The sequence below is a fragment of the Notamacropus eugenii genome, chromosome 6, assembly GCF_028372415.1.
Source record: "Notamacropus eugenii isolate mMacEug1 chromosome 6, mMacEug1.pri_v2, whole genome shotgun sequence".
In the NCBI taxonomy this organism is placed as follows: domain Eukaryota; kingdom Metazoa; phylum Chordata; class Mammalia; order Diprotodontia; family Macropodidae; genus Notamacropus; species Notamacropus eugenii.
In genome coordinates this window covers 377,076,002-377,093,525 of record NC_092877.1, presented here as the reverse complement: position 1 = coordinate 377,093,525, position 17,524 = coordinate 377,076,002, and the positions used below count along the sequence as shown (strand labels likewise).

Genomic DNA, 17,524 nt, shown 5'->3' with positions numbered 1-17,524 from the left:
CTCTGTTGTGATGAAAGAGACCTCCCTTTCTACTTAGCTCCCACATTCTGATCTACTTCAATGTGGTTCTCAAGCCCACATTCTGGGAAGGGTGGGGATCTCATCTACTCCTATTCACTCTCATGATTCATGCAATGATCCAGTCCATGGATTCTTCTGGCCTTTGGCTTCCCTTCCTCCATCTTTCTGACCCTGTCTCACTACCAAAGGGTTGGCCATAATCTTTTACCATGCATTCCGGAATCTGGGAGCTTACGTCAGTGGTCCTCACACTTTTTTGATCTTGCATCCCTAGTAGTAAGCAGCTTTGGAACACTCACTCCCAATGTGTATGTGTTTACTTATCTATAAATAACATCCATGGGGTACTGTACTAATATATACTAATAATTATGTACATATTGAAAGCACCAGATCAAGAGTGAAGAACTTCAAGGCCACATGTGGCCCTCTAAATCCTCAGATGTTGGCCTTGAGGCCACAGGTTCACCATCTCTGCACTAGATCAATGCCAGTATCATAAACCTTAATACAAAAATAGAAATGAAAAAGGATAAGATGAAGATAAGATCACCTTTGATCCCAGAATCACTAGGGAGACACTGGAATTGACTGAGCTGCTTATTATTAGTTGGCTTATCTTCTCTTGACTCACTGGGCTCATCTAGCTGTACTCCAGCTGCAGGCTAAGGCTGGAGATGCCTCTGGCCCTGTTGCCCCTCCTCTGAAGAGTGAGCCCCTGCCCAGAGCTGCCATTGAGGGTGTAGCCAGGTCAACCACACTCACATCTAACCTGACTCAACCCTTGATTGGCCAGACTTCTATCCCTTCCCTTACCTGGTCCCCTCCTCGCTTTTCTATTCTCTTTTAGTGTTGCCTTGATTGTGGGGACCGGCAGACAGATAGGTAACAGGTATTTATTATGCACTTGCCATGTGCCAGGCCTTGAGCTAAGCATTGAGGGGACAAATCCAAGCCAGTGAGACAGAGAGGGCCATATCCTAATGCAGGAAGACAGCACTCAAAATGGAGCTAAAAATCAGGCAGGAAACTTCCCTGTGTGGGGGCTGGTGTAGAAGTTCAGAAAGTCTGAAATGTAGTGGGGTGGAGAAAGAAGGTTGGTGGGCTTAGACTCCTCCTCAAAAGGTAGGAATCAGGAGAACCTCACCCAAGAGAGGAGAGGACTGGCAGGGTGGAGGGATGCTGCAGGAGGAGGAGTCCCTAGGTGCTGAGCAAAGCAAAGGTCCACAGTGAAATTGCCACTGAGGCCTGTGGAGTTGGAGTCCAGAAAGTCTCTGGAATCCTTTATTTTTTCTTATATTTGTATTTCTAGCACGGCACAGTGCTGGGCATACAGTAATTGCTTAATAAATACTCTCTCTGCCTTTTTATGTATCTATGTATCCATCTGCCATCGATGTATGTGTAAATGTATTTGTCATCTATGTAGCATCTATGTATCTGTGTGTCCATGTATCTATATATTTCCTATGTAATATCTATGTATCTATCATCTATCTCTCTATGAACCATCTATCATCCATCCAGGTATCTTTCTATGTATCCATGTATCTACCTTTATATTTGTCATCTATCTCTCATGTGTATATGTACCTATTATCTATCTATATAATATCTATGTAGCTATCATCTATCTATTCGTGTGTCTATGTATTTGTGACTTATGTGTCATCTATGTATTATATACCTCTCATGTATGCATGCATGTTATATCATCTGTGTATGATTATCTACGTATCTATGATTTACGTATCTATCCATGTATTAATCCTTCCTCTCTGTCTGTCTGTCTTTCTCTTTTTCTGTCATAGGGGAGTGACATGGTCAGCCTTGAACTTTAGGAAAGTCACTTTGGTAGCTGTGGAGGAGGGGATTGAGGTAAGGAGGGCAGTTAGCTGGCTATTGTAATAGAACAGATAAGATATGATGAGGGCCTGACCAAGGTGGTGACCATATGAGTAGAGAGGAGAGGACACACACAAGAGATGTTGTGGAGACAGCAAAGACATTTGGCAACTGATTCAATTTGTGAGATGAGAGAGTGAAGAACTCGAGATGACACTGAGGTTATGACTGGAAGGCCTGTGGTGCCCTTGATAACAATAAGCAAGTTTGGTTGGGGGTGGGTATTGGGAGTAAGACTTTATCAGGAGATCTCTTATGCATATAGCAAGCCAGCCTAGCTGGCCATGTCAGTTTATCCTGTGGGATTGCCTCTGTTTTGCCTAAAATGAAAAGGAGGAGGTGGGTTTCCTCCTCTGAGCCACAGCTTGCCCTCCAAAGGAAGCTGGTGAACAAGGGCATGGGTGTGTTGGTGGGCAGGGTTAGGTGGGGGGATGGCTTCCTGTGAAGCTACTGTTGCTGGTTCCTCTAGGTTGTAACTGTTCAAAGGGTGCTGAAAAGGGAGGGTGGGAACTTGCACCAGAAATAGAGGCTGTGGAATGGGAGAGAATAGGGGTCTAAGGAGGGTGTGGCTGAGCTGAAGGCAAGCCCCATGATTTGCCATCATAGGAAGGGCAGTATGCTACCCGTCTTTCCACCTTTGCTTCCTACAAGGGAAACCTGTGTTGATTTTTCAGTTCAATTTAATTCAACAAGCGTTTATTAAGTGACCATTATTCTAGGCATGGCATCAAACACTAGAGATTCAAAGAAGAAAAGGAAATAGTCCCTGCCCTGAAGAAGCTTCCATTCTGCTGCAGGATACAACTCATATAAAGCTAAGTTAATAAAGTAATTTGGGGATCAGAAAAGGCCTTGTAGAAAAAGGCAGCATCTGAATGGAGCTTTGGCAGCAGCTAGTTTCCAAGATGCAAAGGTAAGGAGAGAGAGCAGTCCAGGCAGGGGGGACAGATTGTGCAAAAGAATGGAGGTGAGAGAAGCTGTCATGTAAAGGGAGCAGAATGGATATTACTTTGCCTGAACATATGAGGGAGGCTGGCTCCCATGACTGAATACCATGTGCCAGGCATTCGTAAATGGGGGAGAGATGACATCAGTGAAGAGGTTACATATGACAGAATAGCTCCCAGTTCTGAAAGATGTGGCCAGGATGTTCACAGGAACAGCGGCTGCACATGATGCATTGTAATGGGTGTGAACTCTGTTGAAGGATAGACCTCTTCTCTCTGCTCCCATGGCCATGACCATAACTCAGATCCTCACCACTTTTTACCTGGATTATTGTGATAGCCTTCTAAGTGGGCTCCCTGCCTCTCCCTTCCTTCCCAATCTATCCTTTACTCAGATGCCAAAAACAATCTTCCTTTTGTACAAGTTTGACCAGGTCACTGCCCTCCTCATAAGCCTTCAATGGTGCCTTATTGTTTCTAGGAGAAAAGACAAAGCCAATGGGGCAGCCATGATCTGAGAGCAAGAGAGAAGAGCTTCGAGTGTGATCTCTGGTGACTGGGTCCCTGAGGGAAGGGGGGCTTGTTTTCTTCACAACATCCTTCTCATAGCTGACTGTGTTTTAAATCATTCCTTCAGGCTGACTCTGTTTCTTCATTCCACATAAAATTATGGTCACTCAAGAATGTTTGTATCTTGCTGGTATATACTGTGGCTGCCTCCAGAGAATGTAAATGGAAGTCTTTGGATGGTTGGCTGTGCAGAATTTCATTGGCTGGGGAGTTTCCTTTCCTGCTTGGTGCCTAGAGGCCTCCTGGGGGCATGATAAGCTCTAATGAGTAATTTGTGCAGTTGGATGAACCTCTTCACAGGCAGAGCTTTAAAAATGGAACTTTAGGCTTTTTAGGTGGGGAGGGGGGAGGTTTCTATTTCTAAGTGAATGTGTTTATTGCTGTGTGAGCCAGTGGGACATGGTTTGACTGGGGCTGCTCGAGCACCTGACCCTCCCCCCCGGCCCAGTTTTCAGTTTCTTGATGGATTGGCACCACTAGAGTTGACTTCTCTATTTTCCTAATCTTCACTCCTACTTCCCAGCTCTACATTCTAACTTCCTTATTAGCTAATTTAGAAAATATATTCATTTTCCTGGTCCTATGGATAATAAGGCAGTCTCCCAGGGGTATCAGACTGGCTCTTTGTCTAAAATGACATTTTCTCTGAAATAACGAGGATCATTGTCAGTTTCATTTGTGATATGATTGGTACTTGTTATTTCCAGAACCTTCCAATTCCCATTTTCAACAAAATGTTAATGATATGGAGGTTCACATATTTTCTGTATTATCCGTAAGGCATTCCACCATGAGAGTCAGACAGAGCAGTGTAGAACAGAGAGGTTCAGAAGTTTTCCTTTCAAAGTCTTATTCCAGTCCAACTTTATGGACTTTAAGTCCTGGAACTTTATATGTATTAAGGATGAGAGAGCAAAGCTCTGGGGTTTCTTCTCCATTCCTGGTGGTCTCCAGTTGTGAAAGAGGCTTCCCAACCATCAGCAGTTTCCTCACTGATCTGGGGAGAGGCAGCCTTCCCGTTTCTCAAAAGCTGGGACTGGATTTATATTTGCCTTCTTTTCCGAAAGGCAGAAAGTACGCTCCAATTTTCTAATGCAAAGGAAATCAGCCTTGATGAGTGAGTCCAATGGAAAATCCCCATCCCCGTCTTGTCTCTTCTCTTTCAAACATACTCCTCCTCAAAGGAACCACAGAACCACAGCGGGACAGAGATGGAAGGGACTGTCCATGTAGTCGAATTCATTTGACAGGGGATGAAGCTTGGGACTGGGGAAGTTATGGAACTTGTAGAAATGAGATGAGAACCCAAGTCTCCTGACTGATGCTTATTGCTTGTGTGGCCATGGACAAGTCCCTTTACCACCCTGTGCCTCAGTTGCTTCTTCTGTAAAATGAGGGTGTTGGGCTGCTTGAACCCTGAAGTCCCTTCTTGCTGTAAATCTAAGTTGTTATGTGTGGCTATGGGTGAGTCCTTGGAATTAGGGTTAGAGAGTTAGAATGAGGGAGTTGGACTGCAGCTGATGGACTTACATTACCTGTTTCAAAGTGGTAGCCAAATTCTATGAAGTAATTTATGAGCTTCTACAAATCAAATCAGTATTCACTCTGATGCTTGGTGACTTCAATGGAAAGAAAGGAAAAAGTGAGGATGGGGAAAAATATATGGGAAAGAAGGTTCAGGAGAAAGAAATAAGCAAACCCAAAGGCTTATAGATAATAAGAAACCTTACACCTTTAGAACATGAACACTTGAATAGCAGTAATAGCATGGGTTCTTGGACTGGTGAGTACAAAATACCATCACAAAGAAGGAAAATGACTACAGTTTAACCGATTATTAAAAAAAAACTTCTTACACCTACACAGTCAGCCCATTCAAGCATCAGAGCTAAGATCTGAATTTATAATAAACAAGTAGAAACTTAATAAGAAAAAAGATTTGTTATTCAGTCTTGTTTGACTCTTTGCGACCTCATTTGGGGTTTTCTTGACAAAGATATGGAAGTGGTTTGCATTTCCTTCTCCAGCTCATTTTATGGATGGGAAAACTGAGGCAAACAAGATGAAGTGACTTGCCCAAGGTCATCCCGCTAATAACTGTCTGAGGCCAGATTTGAAGTCATAGACCATGCCAGTACTCTTTCCATTTCACCACCTAGGTCCCCAACATTTACTAGTCACTGTGTGAGGAGAGGAAAGTGATTTGTCCTCCCTGAGCTCGTTTTCTCATCCAGTCAGTCAATGAGCATTTTTAAAATGTTGACTACGTGTCACACTTTAAAGTATTGATTGTACTGAGTGCTGGAGATACAAAGAAAGGCAAAAAACTGTCCCTGATTGCAAGGGACTAGCAGTCTAATGCAGCAGATAACAATGAAGTCATCAGTGTCTAACCCTTGTGTCTAAAGAGCTGTTCTTTGAAGGTAACTCATGACACAGCTCCTTCTCACTCACACCAGCATTTGCAGATGAGGGACTTTGTGACCGCTGATGAGAGCAATCCACGTGCAGGGCTGCAGGAACATTTGAACTCGGGCTTTGCCTGGATCCTCTTCTCTTCTCTCTCTGCACTCTCATCAGGTAACTTCAGGCTCTCCCATGAGTAGCTATTACCTCCAGGCAGATAACTCCCAGGTCTCTTTCTTGAGCTCCAGTCCCACATCATGAAGTCTTTTCAGCATCTTGAACTGAACATCCCATAGGCATCTCAAGCTCAATGTGTCCACAACCAAACTTTCATCTTTCCTCCCAAAGTCATCCAGGGCAAAGCCATTCTCCCAGTCACCAAACTCCAAACTTCAGTATCATCCTTAGCCCTCCCTTCCCCCTAAATATTATCAGTTACCAGGTCTTGCCATTTCTGCTCCCAGATATCTCTCCTATCTGTCCCCTTCTCTTGCTCACATGGCCACCACCCCAATTCACACCTTCATCATCTTTCACCAGGACCTAATACGCTCTACATGAGTCTTTCTGCCTCAAGTCTTTCTCCTCTCCTGTCTGTCCACTACAGAGTAGCCAAAGTGGTATTGATCTGGCCACCCTTATTCAATAAACCCCAATGGCTCCCTATGACCTCCTGGGTCCCAGTCTCACACATTTCCTGTCTTTCCTCCAGCTATACTGACTTACTTGATGATTCACACTCAGAACACTCAGCCTTCTGTCTCCAGGCCTTTTTGTCACTATCACCCTTACCTGGGTTTTTGCTCCTCAATTTTGCCTCATAAGGTTTCTTATGTTCAGCTGGTGTACTCCCTTCCAAAATGTATATTCATTTTCTATAGCCTTCTATATGGATGGAGCATCTACTCACTCCTGGTTCCAAATTGGGTCTCCAAAGGGTAGTCAGTATTCCCAGGTCTTGGAGCATCTCATGGGGTTGTTCTAAGACCATAAGCAAAAGCCCCCTTGGAGTCTCTATTGTAGTGGGTAGAGTGCTGGACTTGGAATCAGGAAGAGTTGAGTTCAAATCTGGCCCCCATCTCTTTCTTTCTATTTTGATCCTGGGCAATTTACTTAACTGATGCCTGCCTCAGTTTCCTCATCTGAGCTCACAAGATTGTTATGAGGATCATATGAGATAACAGATTTAAAATGCTTTGCCAACCTCGAGGCCCTACAGAAATACAAACTCATCATCATTAGTACTGTCCTAGGTGTAGCAATCAAATTCCATGAGTTTAATTCAGTATGACAGTATAATTAGCGCCCTTGTCATTTGGTTGTCCAGTTCCCATCTTTTTTTATTTGCAATAAGTTGTTTAAATAATGAAGTAGAGAAGGAAATGGCAAACCCCTCCAGTATCTTTGCCTTGCCCCCCAAAGTGGTCCCCAAAATTTGGACACCAGCGAAACAACAGAAGCACAACAGGTGTTGGAGTTAGCTCTCAAATCTAGTTTTTCTGCTTCCCGGATCAGAGAGCTTCCCCTAAAACTGGGCTGGTCATTGAACTTCTTTGTGGATGAGCTGAGTGCCAGAGTCTTTGCCAGCTTGAAAGGTTCTGGTATTTTTGGCAGGGAGAATAGGTGGGGGGTAGGGGAAAGGAGACTTCTCCAAGAAAGATGGCAGCTCCAAGAGCCAGCCAGGAAGCTCTGAGTCTGCCTTAAGTTAAAATCAGATCTACACCAAACTTGATTTAATAAGAAGGCTGGGGCTCTTGAAACTCTCAGCTTTGAAATGTCAACAACATATTTGAGGGTCTTTGCTTTCCTTGATGTGTGTGCTTGCCTCTTGCAAATGTTCCAGCAAGACACATGGGTGCCGAGAAGGGCTGCTGTCTTCCCACGCTATTAATCAAAGCGGCGACATGAACACAGAATCCTCATTATTAAGAACATTCCTTGTTGTTAAAAAAAGATGCAATTCAGCATTCTGAAGAAACCAATGTGGTCCTAAAACCCATGAATCACATTTAAGAGGATGAGATTCTCTCAGGATTCAGAGTGGGCCCCACAGAAGACACAGGCACATCTTTGGGGGAAATACTGTTGATGGCTGATTGGCCAGCTGGCTAAATTCGAGGGCCCCTGAATTCTAGGGTACTCTTTTGTTCCTTTGAACTGTCAGATCTAAAGGGAACTTGTCTTAGAGCCAGAGCACCTGGCAGTCTGGAAAAACCACTTCTCCGAGAAATATTTATAAATGCACTAACTAAAATACATAGGATTACAAAGGAAACCAATTCTATTGAAGTAAAGCTACCAAGATATTGAAAAAATAAATCTGTAGACCCCAAGGTAAGAAGCTTGGCCTAAATGATCTCTTTGGTCATTTTCAGTTTCAAATCTAATGATCCCATGATTAACCAGATTGATTAAAGTACATGGAGATGTACCAGGGCAGAGTCTTAGCATTTTTTCCCTATCATGGTCTCCTTGGGCAATCAGTCTGGTGAAGGCCGTGAATGCCTCCTCAGAATGATGTTTTTAAATGCATAAATAAGATACAAAATAAGGAAGTCCAGTGATAAAATCATCAAAATGTAGCATAAAAAAGTTAATGGACCTCAGGTTAAGAACTCCAGTAGGAGGTGCTTAATAATGCGTCTTGATTGGCTGGTTGATTTCTACTACCCCAGCACAGGGCATACTTCTAACTTAATAGAGGATGTTGAGGGCAAAATGTCCACTGAAGATAAAACAGATTTTTAGACCTTCGGATATCACCCTTCCCAATCTCTCCCTGACCTACATACAAGAGACGAAAGATGAAGAATGAGTGACCACCCATGCCCCCTGATCTCAGAATACTCTCTTCTTCTTAGAGAATTAAGCTGGAACTAGGAAACAGTTGAGTAACGTGAATGTGGAAGGTGACGGTGCAAAGGAGCAGCCGACTCTGGAGAAGGGAGCAGTCTAGCCCTCATCTTCTTGGAGGGAAGAAGGCAAGCCTGGGAAAGGGGAGCCTCCCAGGGATGGGACCCCATGAGGTATAGGCTAATGGGAGCCCAGGAAGCCTGGTTCAGGGACAGGAGTCACCCCTGATGGGTAGCATACCCTTCTGTGGAGGAAACCCTTCCCTTCGTCAATATCTGTACCCCATTTGCCCCTGCTAGTTACATTTCCTAAAGAATCCCTCCCAGGTCATTGTGTCTCTGGATCCCTGAAAGGCCAGACTTCCCTGAAGGGGAAAAGCAATGGAAGGCAAGAAACCAAACCCCAGTGGTGGGAGAAGAGATGTGAAGCTGGTGCACAGAGAAGCATAGAGCTGCTCACCTGAGAACATCTTCGGCTGTTACTGCACCAGGTCAGAATCTCATTGTTCTAGATGGAAAAGAGAACAAGAGATGAGTCAGCATTAGCCCCAAGGTACTCATTGCTGGAGTCGAGGGCATTATGTCCCAGGAGACTTGAGGATTGAGCATGATCTGCATTCCTGGACTGGCCATCGCCATCCTTCATGTTGAAGAGGATTGACTAAGTGCGCAGCAGAAGACAACGGTGACACACAGAAGTCAGCACATGGAGAAGATGAGGAAGGCAGAGGAGGGAGGGAAATGGACCTAGGCCTGGCTTTGAATTTGAGGTCTGATGCTCACTAGCTATGTGATTTTGGATAAGTTACAGCCTCTCTGGGCTGTAAAAGAAGGGGAATGGACCAGAAGGTCTCTGACATCCCGCTTAGCTCTCTATCTATGGTTCCTGTGATTCACTCCCTGAGACTCAGTTTTCTCATCCATAAGATGGATTAACAGCACCTCACAGTGCTGTTAATTTAGCCTTGATATAAGGCTTTAAGGTTTGCAAAGCACTCTACAAATATCTCATTTAATCTTTAAGACAACCCTGGGAGGGGCTTTTTATTATATGAGGCACTAGGTGGCATCACAGTTAGAGATCTGGAACTGGAGTCAGGAAGACCCAAGTTCAAATCTCACCTCAGACCCTTACTAGTCTGTGTGACTCTGGGCCAGTCACTTAACCTCTGCTTGCTTCAGTTACCTCAACTGTAAATGGGGATCATAATAGCACCTACCTCCCAGGGTTTATGTAAGGACTAAATGAGGTAATATTTGTAAGCACTTAGCCCAGTGCTACATGTTTTGTATTATTAATTTCCCAGAGTTGTGGTGAAAACCAAATGAGGTAATATTTATAAAGCACTTAACTCAGTGCCTGGCACATAGTAGGTACTACTTAAATGCTAGTTATTATTATCCTCACTTTATAGATGAGGAGACTGAGGCAGACAGCAGTGAATTGACTTGCCCAGGGTCACACAGCTAGGAAGTATCTGAGGTTGGATTTGAACTCAGGTCTTCTTGATTCCAAGTCCAGTACTCTATCCACTGTGCTACCCACGTGCTAAGCATGGTGAGGAAAAGCACTTTGCGAAACCTTCAGGCATTACATGAATGTGTTATCATTATTATATCATTAACATTATGTATTGCTCATGATTGGGGTAGCTAGGTGGTCAGAAAGACTCATCTCTCTGAATTCAAATCTAGCCTCAGACACTTAGCACCTGCATGACCCTGGGCAAGTCACTTTACCTTATTTGCCTCAGTTCCTTCATCTGTAAAATGAGATGGAGAAAGAAATGGCAAACTACTTCAGTATCTTTTCCAAGAAAACTCCAAGAAGAGTTGCGACATGACTAAAAAATGACTCAACAATAAAACTGATCATGCTTATTACCAATCATCCCTATTATTGCCATTACTAAATGGCAGTTTAAATGGTCATTATCAATAACCATTATCATCCTCATTGTTATCAATCATTCTAAGAACCCTAACCAGCATTTCTGTAGCACTTTATAATTATTATCTCGTTTGATAACTGTGGGAGGTAAGTGCTATTATTAACTCCATTTTAGAGATGAGGAAACTGAGGGAGAGAGAGGCTAGGTGACTTGACCAGGGTCACACAGCTAGTGTGTGTCTTAGGTAAGTTTTGAACTCGGATCCCCCTGACACAATTTCTCTGTCTCTATGCCAGCTGGCTTCCTCCTTAGTATAAATCATCCTTATAGTTACTAATCCATGTTTATTATCATAACTCACATTTTGTGGGAGTGGAAGGCGGGTCACTGAGGCTCAGAGGAGCACTGTCACTGGACTGCTATCACAAAGTTGTGTAACTGTGATTTGATCTCAGGTTTCTCCCGACTCCAGATTGTTCATTTCCTATGAAAGGTTTTTTTTTTTTTTTTAATAACACCTCTTTTAATTCCTATAAAAATGTTTTATCCAGTTTTCATCATTATTCTCTTCACCTTCCTGATGTTTGTGGTTGGTCCTGTACTATTCTCAGATTTTGTACAGTCCAGGCTGGGGTAAAGAGTAGCCGTTAATCAGAGGGCAAGCCTCACATCCAACCTCCCACCGTAGGTCAGGTGTACAGAGAAAAGAATGTTCTAGAGACACTTTTTGTTGCAGCCCCTTTTTAAGCCAAACACAAAATAGAATCAGACTGTGGATGGTGAAGTTGTACCTGATTCCCATCAAAATAGGCCTAGGACTGGCAGCAAAATGGCCCCGTGGGGCAACACCACTCATGGCCTCCTATCCTGGTCCCACAAGCAGCTGAGGAAGCTCCTCAAAAGGGGAAACTCAGTTTAGAGTAACACACCTGACATCCTGGGGACAAGGTTGGCTCCATGGAGCCCTGGATGCTTCATTGCTGAGTCACTGGCACTTTCTGTCATGGTGCAAGAGGCTGCCTTGGGCCAAAGAAAGAACCTTTTGAACCTGGCTTGAAGAAGTCCCGGGGTCACCTCCCACTCCTGGGGCTTCCTAGAGACGTCACCCCAGACTAATCCCTTTAATCCTTCTGAGCTGTGATTCCTTCACTTAAAATGGGAATGATCACATCTGCGGTCTCTACCTTACAGGTCTGATGTGAAGCTCCAGTAAAATCAAGCACATAAAAACCTTTGCAAACTTCCCAGGGCCATGAAATGGCACTTCTGATTATTTAAATGAGGATCATTGATTATTTCCCACTAAAGCATGTAACCACAGGCAGATCGGTCTGTCTCCCAATCTCAGCTCCTCATCTATAAAATAAGAGGGTTTGATTCCCTGACTTCTCAGATTCCTTCTAGCTTTAGATGGATGATATTAGAAGTATAAGTCACTTCCCTTTCCTGACATCAGTTTCCTTATCTGTAAATGAAGAAATGATACCAGATTGCCTCTGAATCTCTTCTCCTAAGTCAGACATCCTTTACCTCCAGGGCTCCCCCTTTCTTTCCTTCTCCATATTCACAGGGTCATGTGAGCCTTGCTGATGAGAGAATGTGTGTAATGGACTCAATAGATAGATGAAAGATACATCAATAATCCACCCAGTGGGAGGGCCATAAGTACTCATTTTGTTTCCAAACCTGGAAATCATAACATTGTCCACACAAGTCACGTGGACTTGAGCTAACACTCCCATTCCCCTCCCAACAATCTGTAACTGGGGCAGGAGACTGCAATTCTGTCTTCTGTAAGGCATATACCATCCATCTGCTCCCCATTATCTGCCTTCGCTCAGCCTTTCTGGAATCAGTACATGCAAATGTCCCATGTATTAAGGGAAGATCCAGCCCCATGGCTGCTCATATGTGCTCTGGAGAATGCTTCATTTAGGATGGCTGAGTGCATGAGGGACAGTGCTACCAGCATTGTCCTCATATTCCTCAGGGACAGAAGCAAACCACCCCATTCCACAAAATGACTGGTCATAGAACTTGGAGAGCAACTGAGGAAGTGTGAATTCCTGTTTGCATATCTTTGGACCACACAGTGATATTCAGGGGCCATCCTGAGATATAGCTGTCTTAAAGCATTGGGCTTTCTAGCAAATGGGCCAGTGGCTTTGCTATAAGATATAAATCAGATAGGGAGGAGACAGAAATCCTCTCCCTTCCAGTAAGACTTGAGGGGTGACTGTCTCAAGAACTGGACTCTTCTGGAGTTGGCTCTTTTCTCAACTCCCAGAGTTTATACTCCTGGAAGCTATTTCTTGTTTTGACTCAGTCCCTAAAGAATGTATCTGGCTTGTTGAAGGGTCCCTAGACTTGTCTTCAGGGCAGCTAGGTGGTTCAGTGGATAGAGTGGTTAGCCTTTGGTCAGGAACATTCACCTTTAGGAGTTCAAATATGACCTCAGACACGAGCTGTATATCTCTTAACACTGATTACCTCAGTTTCCTCATCTGTAAAATGAGTTAGAGAAGGAAATGACAAATACTCCAGTTTCTCTGCCAAGAAAACCCCCAATAGGGTCATCTAGAGTTGAACTAAAACAACTGAACTATGACAGAGTTAGTCACTGCTAGTAAGCGTCCGAGGCAAGATTTAAACTTTGTCTTTCTGCCTGCCAAGGCGTGCCCCTTCCCCCTTTCACATATTCCCTTTTCTGTCCTTTCATATCACCACCTCACCCCTGGAATATTGCAATAGCCACTGGGGACCTACCTGCCCTAGGTCTCTCCCCACTCTAATCTTCACTCAGTTACTCAAGGGATTTTCCCAGAGCAACTTTTCTCTCCTCCATCCAAGTGGCTTCTGGTAACTTCTAGGATCCAATGTAAAATCCTCTGCCTTCAAAAATTCTTTGTAACCTGTTCTCCTTCTTCCTTTCCAGTCTTTTTGCACCTTCCTCCCTACCACACACTCTTTGATTCAGTGGTACTGGCTCCTGGATATTTCACTAATAAGCCCCTTCATCTCTCAGCTCCGGACATTCTCTCTGGCTGTCCCCCTTGCCTGGAATGCTCTCCCCTCCTCCACTCTGACCGCTGACCTCCCAGGCTTTGGTTAAGTTCCAGCTAAAATCCCACTACTACAGGAAGCTTTGACCTACTCATCTTAATTCTAGAGTCTCCTATCTCTTAAAAATGTCCTGTTTAGCCTGTCTATAGCTTGCTTTGTATATGTTTAGCTGAGTGGCCCCTGGTTGGCAGACAGAAAGTTGTTTCTGCAGGCCTGTCCCTGAGGCCAGCACAGATCAGAAGGATCTCCCAGAGCCTGGGCACTCAAGGGTCTCAAAGTCCCTTCCTCATGATCATGGAGCCATTTTGTGTCTTTTTAAGGGCAGAATTGGCGCATAAATGGGTGGCAGTTGCAGAGGTGGATTTCAGCTTAATGTAAAGAAAGTCTTGCTGACAGAGAGATCCGTTCCAAAGTGGAGGGGGTCAGCTGAGGAGGAGGGAGGCTTCCATCAGGCTTGTTTGGGATGTTGTGACAGGGTTTCTTGTTCACGTATGAGATGGATTACGTGGGCCAGGAGGATCCTCCTACGTTGGAGATCCTGTGAATTCAAGGAGGATGCTAAGCACAGAGAAGGGAATTTTTGCTGTGGAAGCTGGAAATGCCCATCAATTGGAGAATGGTCTAGGAATGCAAAAGAACATTACTGGGCCACAGGAGTGATGAAAGGGAAAATTTCAGAGAATCCTGGGAAGACTTGCATGAACTGATACAGAGTGAAGGGTTCAGGACAGACAATCTGGACTGTAGCAACAGCATTGTAGAAATAAACCAACTTGAAAAGATTCAGGGACTTTGATCAATGCAATGACTGAGCATGACTCCAGGGGACAGAAGATGAAGTTCCTGACACCTCTTGACAGAGAAGAGATGGATCCAAGATGCAGAATGAGACAGACATTTGGAGTCATGGCCAATGTGGTCATTTGTTTGGCATGACTGTGAATGTTTGTGACAAGTGTTTTCTTTTTCTTTCGGGGGGTGGGGGATAAAGTTGGAGGGAGAGAAAACAAATGATTACAAATTAAAATAAAATAAAGGTTCTAAAAAAACAGAACCTTAGAATTCTTCACCTTTCATTTGACTCTGAGCCCTCCTGTCCTTGGCTTTGCTGGGCCCTCTCTTGTCTGCTTGCCCCAGACCATTCTCCTATCCATCAGTCTTCTCAGGGCTTCTTCCTTTGGCACACCCTGCCCACAGCCCTGTTCTCTTTAGGTGTCCTCTTCCTGTGAAGAGCTCCAGCCTGGTGAAGCCACTCAGCAAAAGAAGAAATAGTAAGAGACCACTATTTCTGTTCTAAATGAGAAAAAATGGTGTCTGTAGAGGCAGGAGAGACAAATAATTCTGTTCATTATTAATAAAATAAGAGCCATATGGAGGTGGTGGAGGTGGAGATGGGATGGGGAAAATGTTACTATCTTTATTGCTAGTGGGAGTTTAAGGAAAAGGTTACAGTTTACTAGGGACAGCAAGATACGCCCTCCCGTATTGTTTAATTTCTCTCTGTATTCCCAAGTGATCATACTTCTAGGTAGCACAAAATATTCTTCCATTCCTTCAACAAGTACTTATTAAGCATTTCCCACGTGCAGGTTAAATACAATGCCTAGGATATAGTAAGCATATACTCTACATACACACATACAGACACATACATATATGTGCGTGTTTGTTATTTTTTAGTTGTTTTCAGTCATGCCCAACTCGTGGTGATTCCCATTTGGGATTTTCTTGGCAAAGATCTTGGAGTGGTTTGCTATTGCTTCTCCAGCTCATTTTACAGATGAGGAAACTGAGGCAGACAGGGTAAAGTGACTTGCCCAGTACGTGTCTGAGGCCAGATTTGAACCCAGGTCTTCCTAATTCTAGACCCAGAATTCTTGCTCCACCTTCCTATCCTGCCCCCTAGGCTGAGCACTTTTGTGCTACTTAGGGCAGTTAGAACCAAACAGTTATACCACCTATGCACCTGCCACAGCAGCTGAACAGATGCCATTGGGAACATTTCCCCTGCCTCCAGTATAAGTCGCTGCTTCCATTTCAGCGGGAACTCTTTGGACAGCAGTCTCTGCACTTAAAGACAGAGTCCAGCGAAATAAGTTTGTCCCAAGCGTTCTTTTTTTTTCTTTTTCTTTTTTTTGATGGGCTGGATTCACAGAAGAGAAGCAGACATTGATGAGGTGGGATTTGCACCCTCCTTACTGATGTCTTTCCCCCTAAACCATAGAGTCTTTCAAACCTCCCGTTTGCTGAGGAAGACACCGTCATTCTTCCAGTCACCCAGGTTTGCAACCCTAACGCCTCACTCTTCTCCACCCCACATAACCAATCAGTTGACAAATCTGGTCATTTCCATTTCTACATCTTTTGCTTTGTCCCTTTTCTACTCATGCTAGTTCAGTCTTTCACACTTTTTCCTTAGGTAATTGCCAGTCTCCTAACTGAGCCTCCTTCCTCAAGATTTTCCCCACTTTAATCCATCCTCCCAAAGATGGCCAAGTGATTTCCCTAAAGTTCAGGTCTGACTACCTCACTCCCCTATTCAACAGACTCTGAGGGTTCCCTCTTTACTCTAGAATCAAATAGTATTTCATCTGTTAAAAATTCACATTTTTATGGAAGTTTTATAATGTACATAATTTTTAGAGTAATATGTGTACATATCATATGTTTTATATGTTCACGCACATATTTACATATAATATACATTTACGTGTACATACTATACACATTATATTTATATATACTGAACACATAAATCATATGTATACATACATATATACACATACACACATACATATACATACACACATACATATACATACACATACATACATATATGTATATATATACACATATATGTATGTGTGTGTGTATATATATATATAAAACTGATAGGAGCAGGGAAACCAATTTGTTCCTGAGGAATTGTAGGAAGATTAGAGGCTGTTTGTGGAAAGAAAGAGAGGAGAAGTCCTGAGACAGAAGATCCAATAGGCTGGAGAAGGGTGGGGTATAGAAGGTGCTGAGGTCAGAGGTAGGGGACTAGGAGGGATGCTAGAATCTGATAAGAGCATGTCCAGCTCAATCTGAAGAAGACAGACCCACTCCAGCCTGAAGCCCACTTACCTGTAGGCTCCCGAAAATCAATTTTAACTGGGTGATGTGCAGGGCAAGGCATCGGGAGGAGCACCTGGCCATGAGCAGCTCCTGATCTCCGATGACCCGGGAAGCAGCTGAACCAGCAGCTCCCACCTCTGCTGCCCCGGCCATCAGCACCCCTAAGACTAGCAACCCTGGGATACAGCGCCCTTGCTCTCCCACCATCGCGCCCCAGTGCCGTCCTGTTCCTCACTGCAGACGGAGAAATGCTTTGCCTGTGACTTTGTTGGGGGTAAAAGGGGGGAAGAAAAGGAAGAGGAGGGGGGGTAAGGAAGCGAGGAGGGGGAGGAGCAGAAGAAGAGGGGAAAGAGGAGGAGGATGAGATGGGAAGGAAGAGAAGATAGACAAGAAGGGAGGAGGGAGGGAAAGAGGGAGAAGAGGAGAGGGGGAGGGGAAAACCAAAGAGGGATAGGAGGGAAGGATAGAAAGAGAGAAGAGGGTAGGAATAAGAAGAGAAGGGGACAAGGTCTCCCTTTCGTGGAGGTCTGTAAGCCTAGGCACTAGATGACATCTCAATGGGTGGCTATGTGGTGGGGGGGCGGCTTGGGCTGGGTGGTCTCTGGGCCCCTCTGACTCCCAAACTCGGGGATTCTGACAGGAGGAGAAGGAAGAAAGGGGGAGGAAAGACAAGAGAGGGGAGAAGGGGAGCAGGAAGAGGAGTTAGGGGCTCAGCTGGAAACCTGGAGGGGCTTTCTAGATACCAGTGAGG

General features: G+C 44.3%; 1 protein-coding gene across 1 annotated transcript in view; it reads right to left on the bottom strand.

Annotated features, from left to right (window-relative positions):
• Positions 1-17,086, bottom strand: part of LOC140510266 (anosmin-1-like) — a 42,023-nt gene extending 24,937 nt beyond the window's left edge. The window contains exons 1-2 of the mRNA XM_072618728.1: positions 16,783-17,086; positions 9,162-9,209 (exon numbers count right to left, since the gene is read on the bottom strand). Of these exons, the coding sequence (XP_072474829.1) occupies positions 9,162-9,209; positions 16,783-16,980 (246 nt within the window). The 5' untranslated portion in view covers positions 16,981-17,086. The remainder of the gene's footprint in view (positions 1-9,161; positions 9,210-16,782) is intronic.
• Positions 17,087-17,524: the final 438 nt, after the last annotated feature.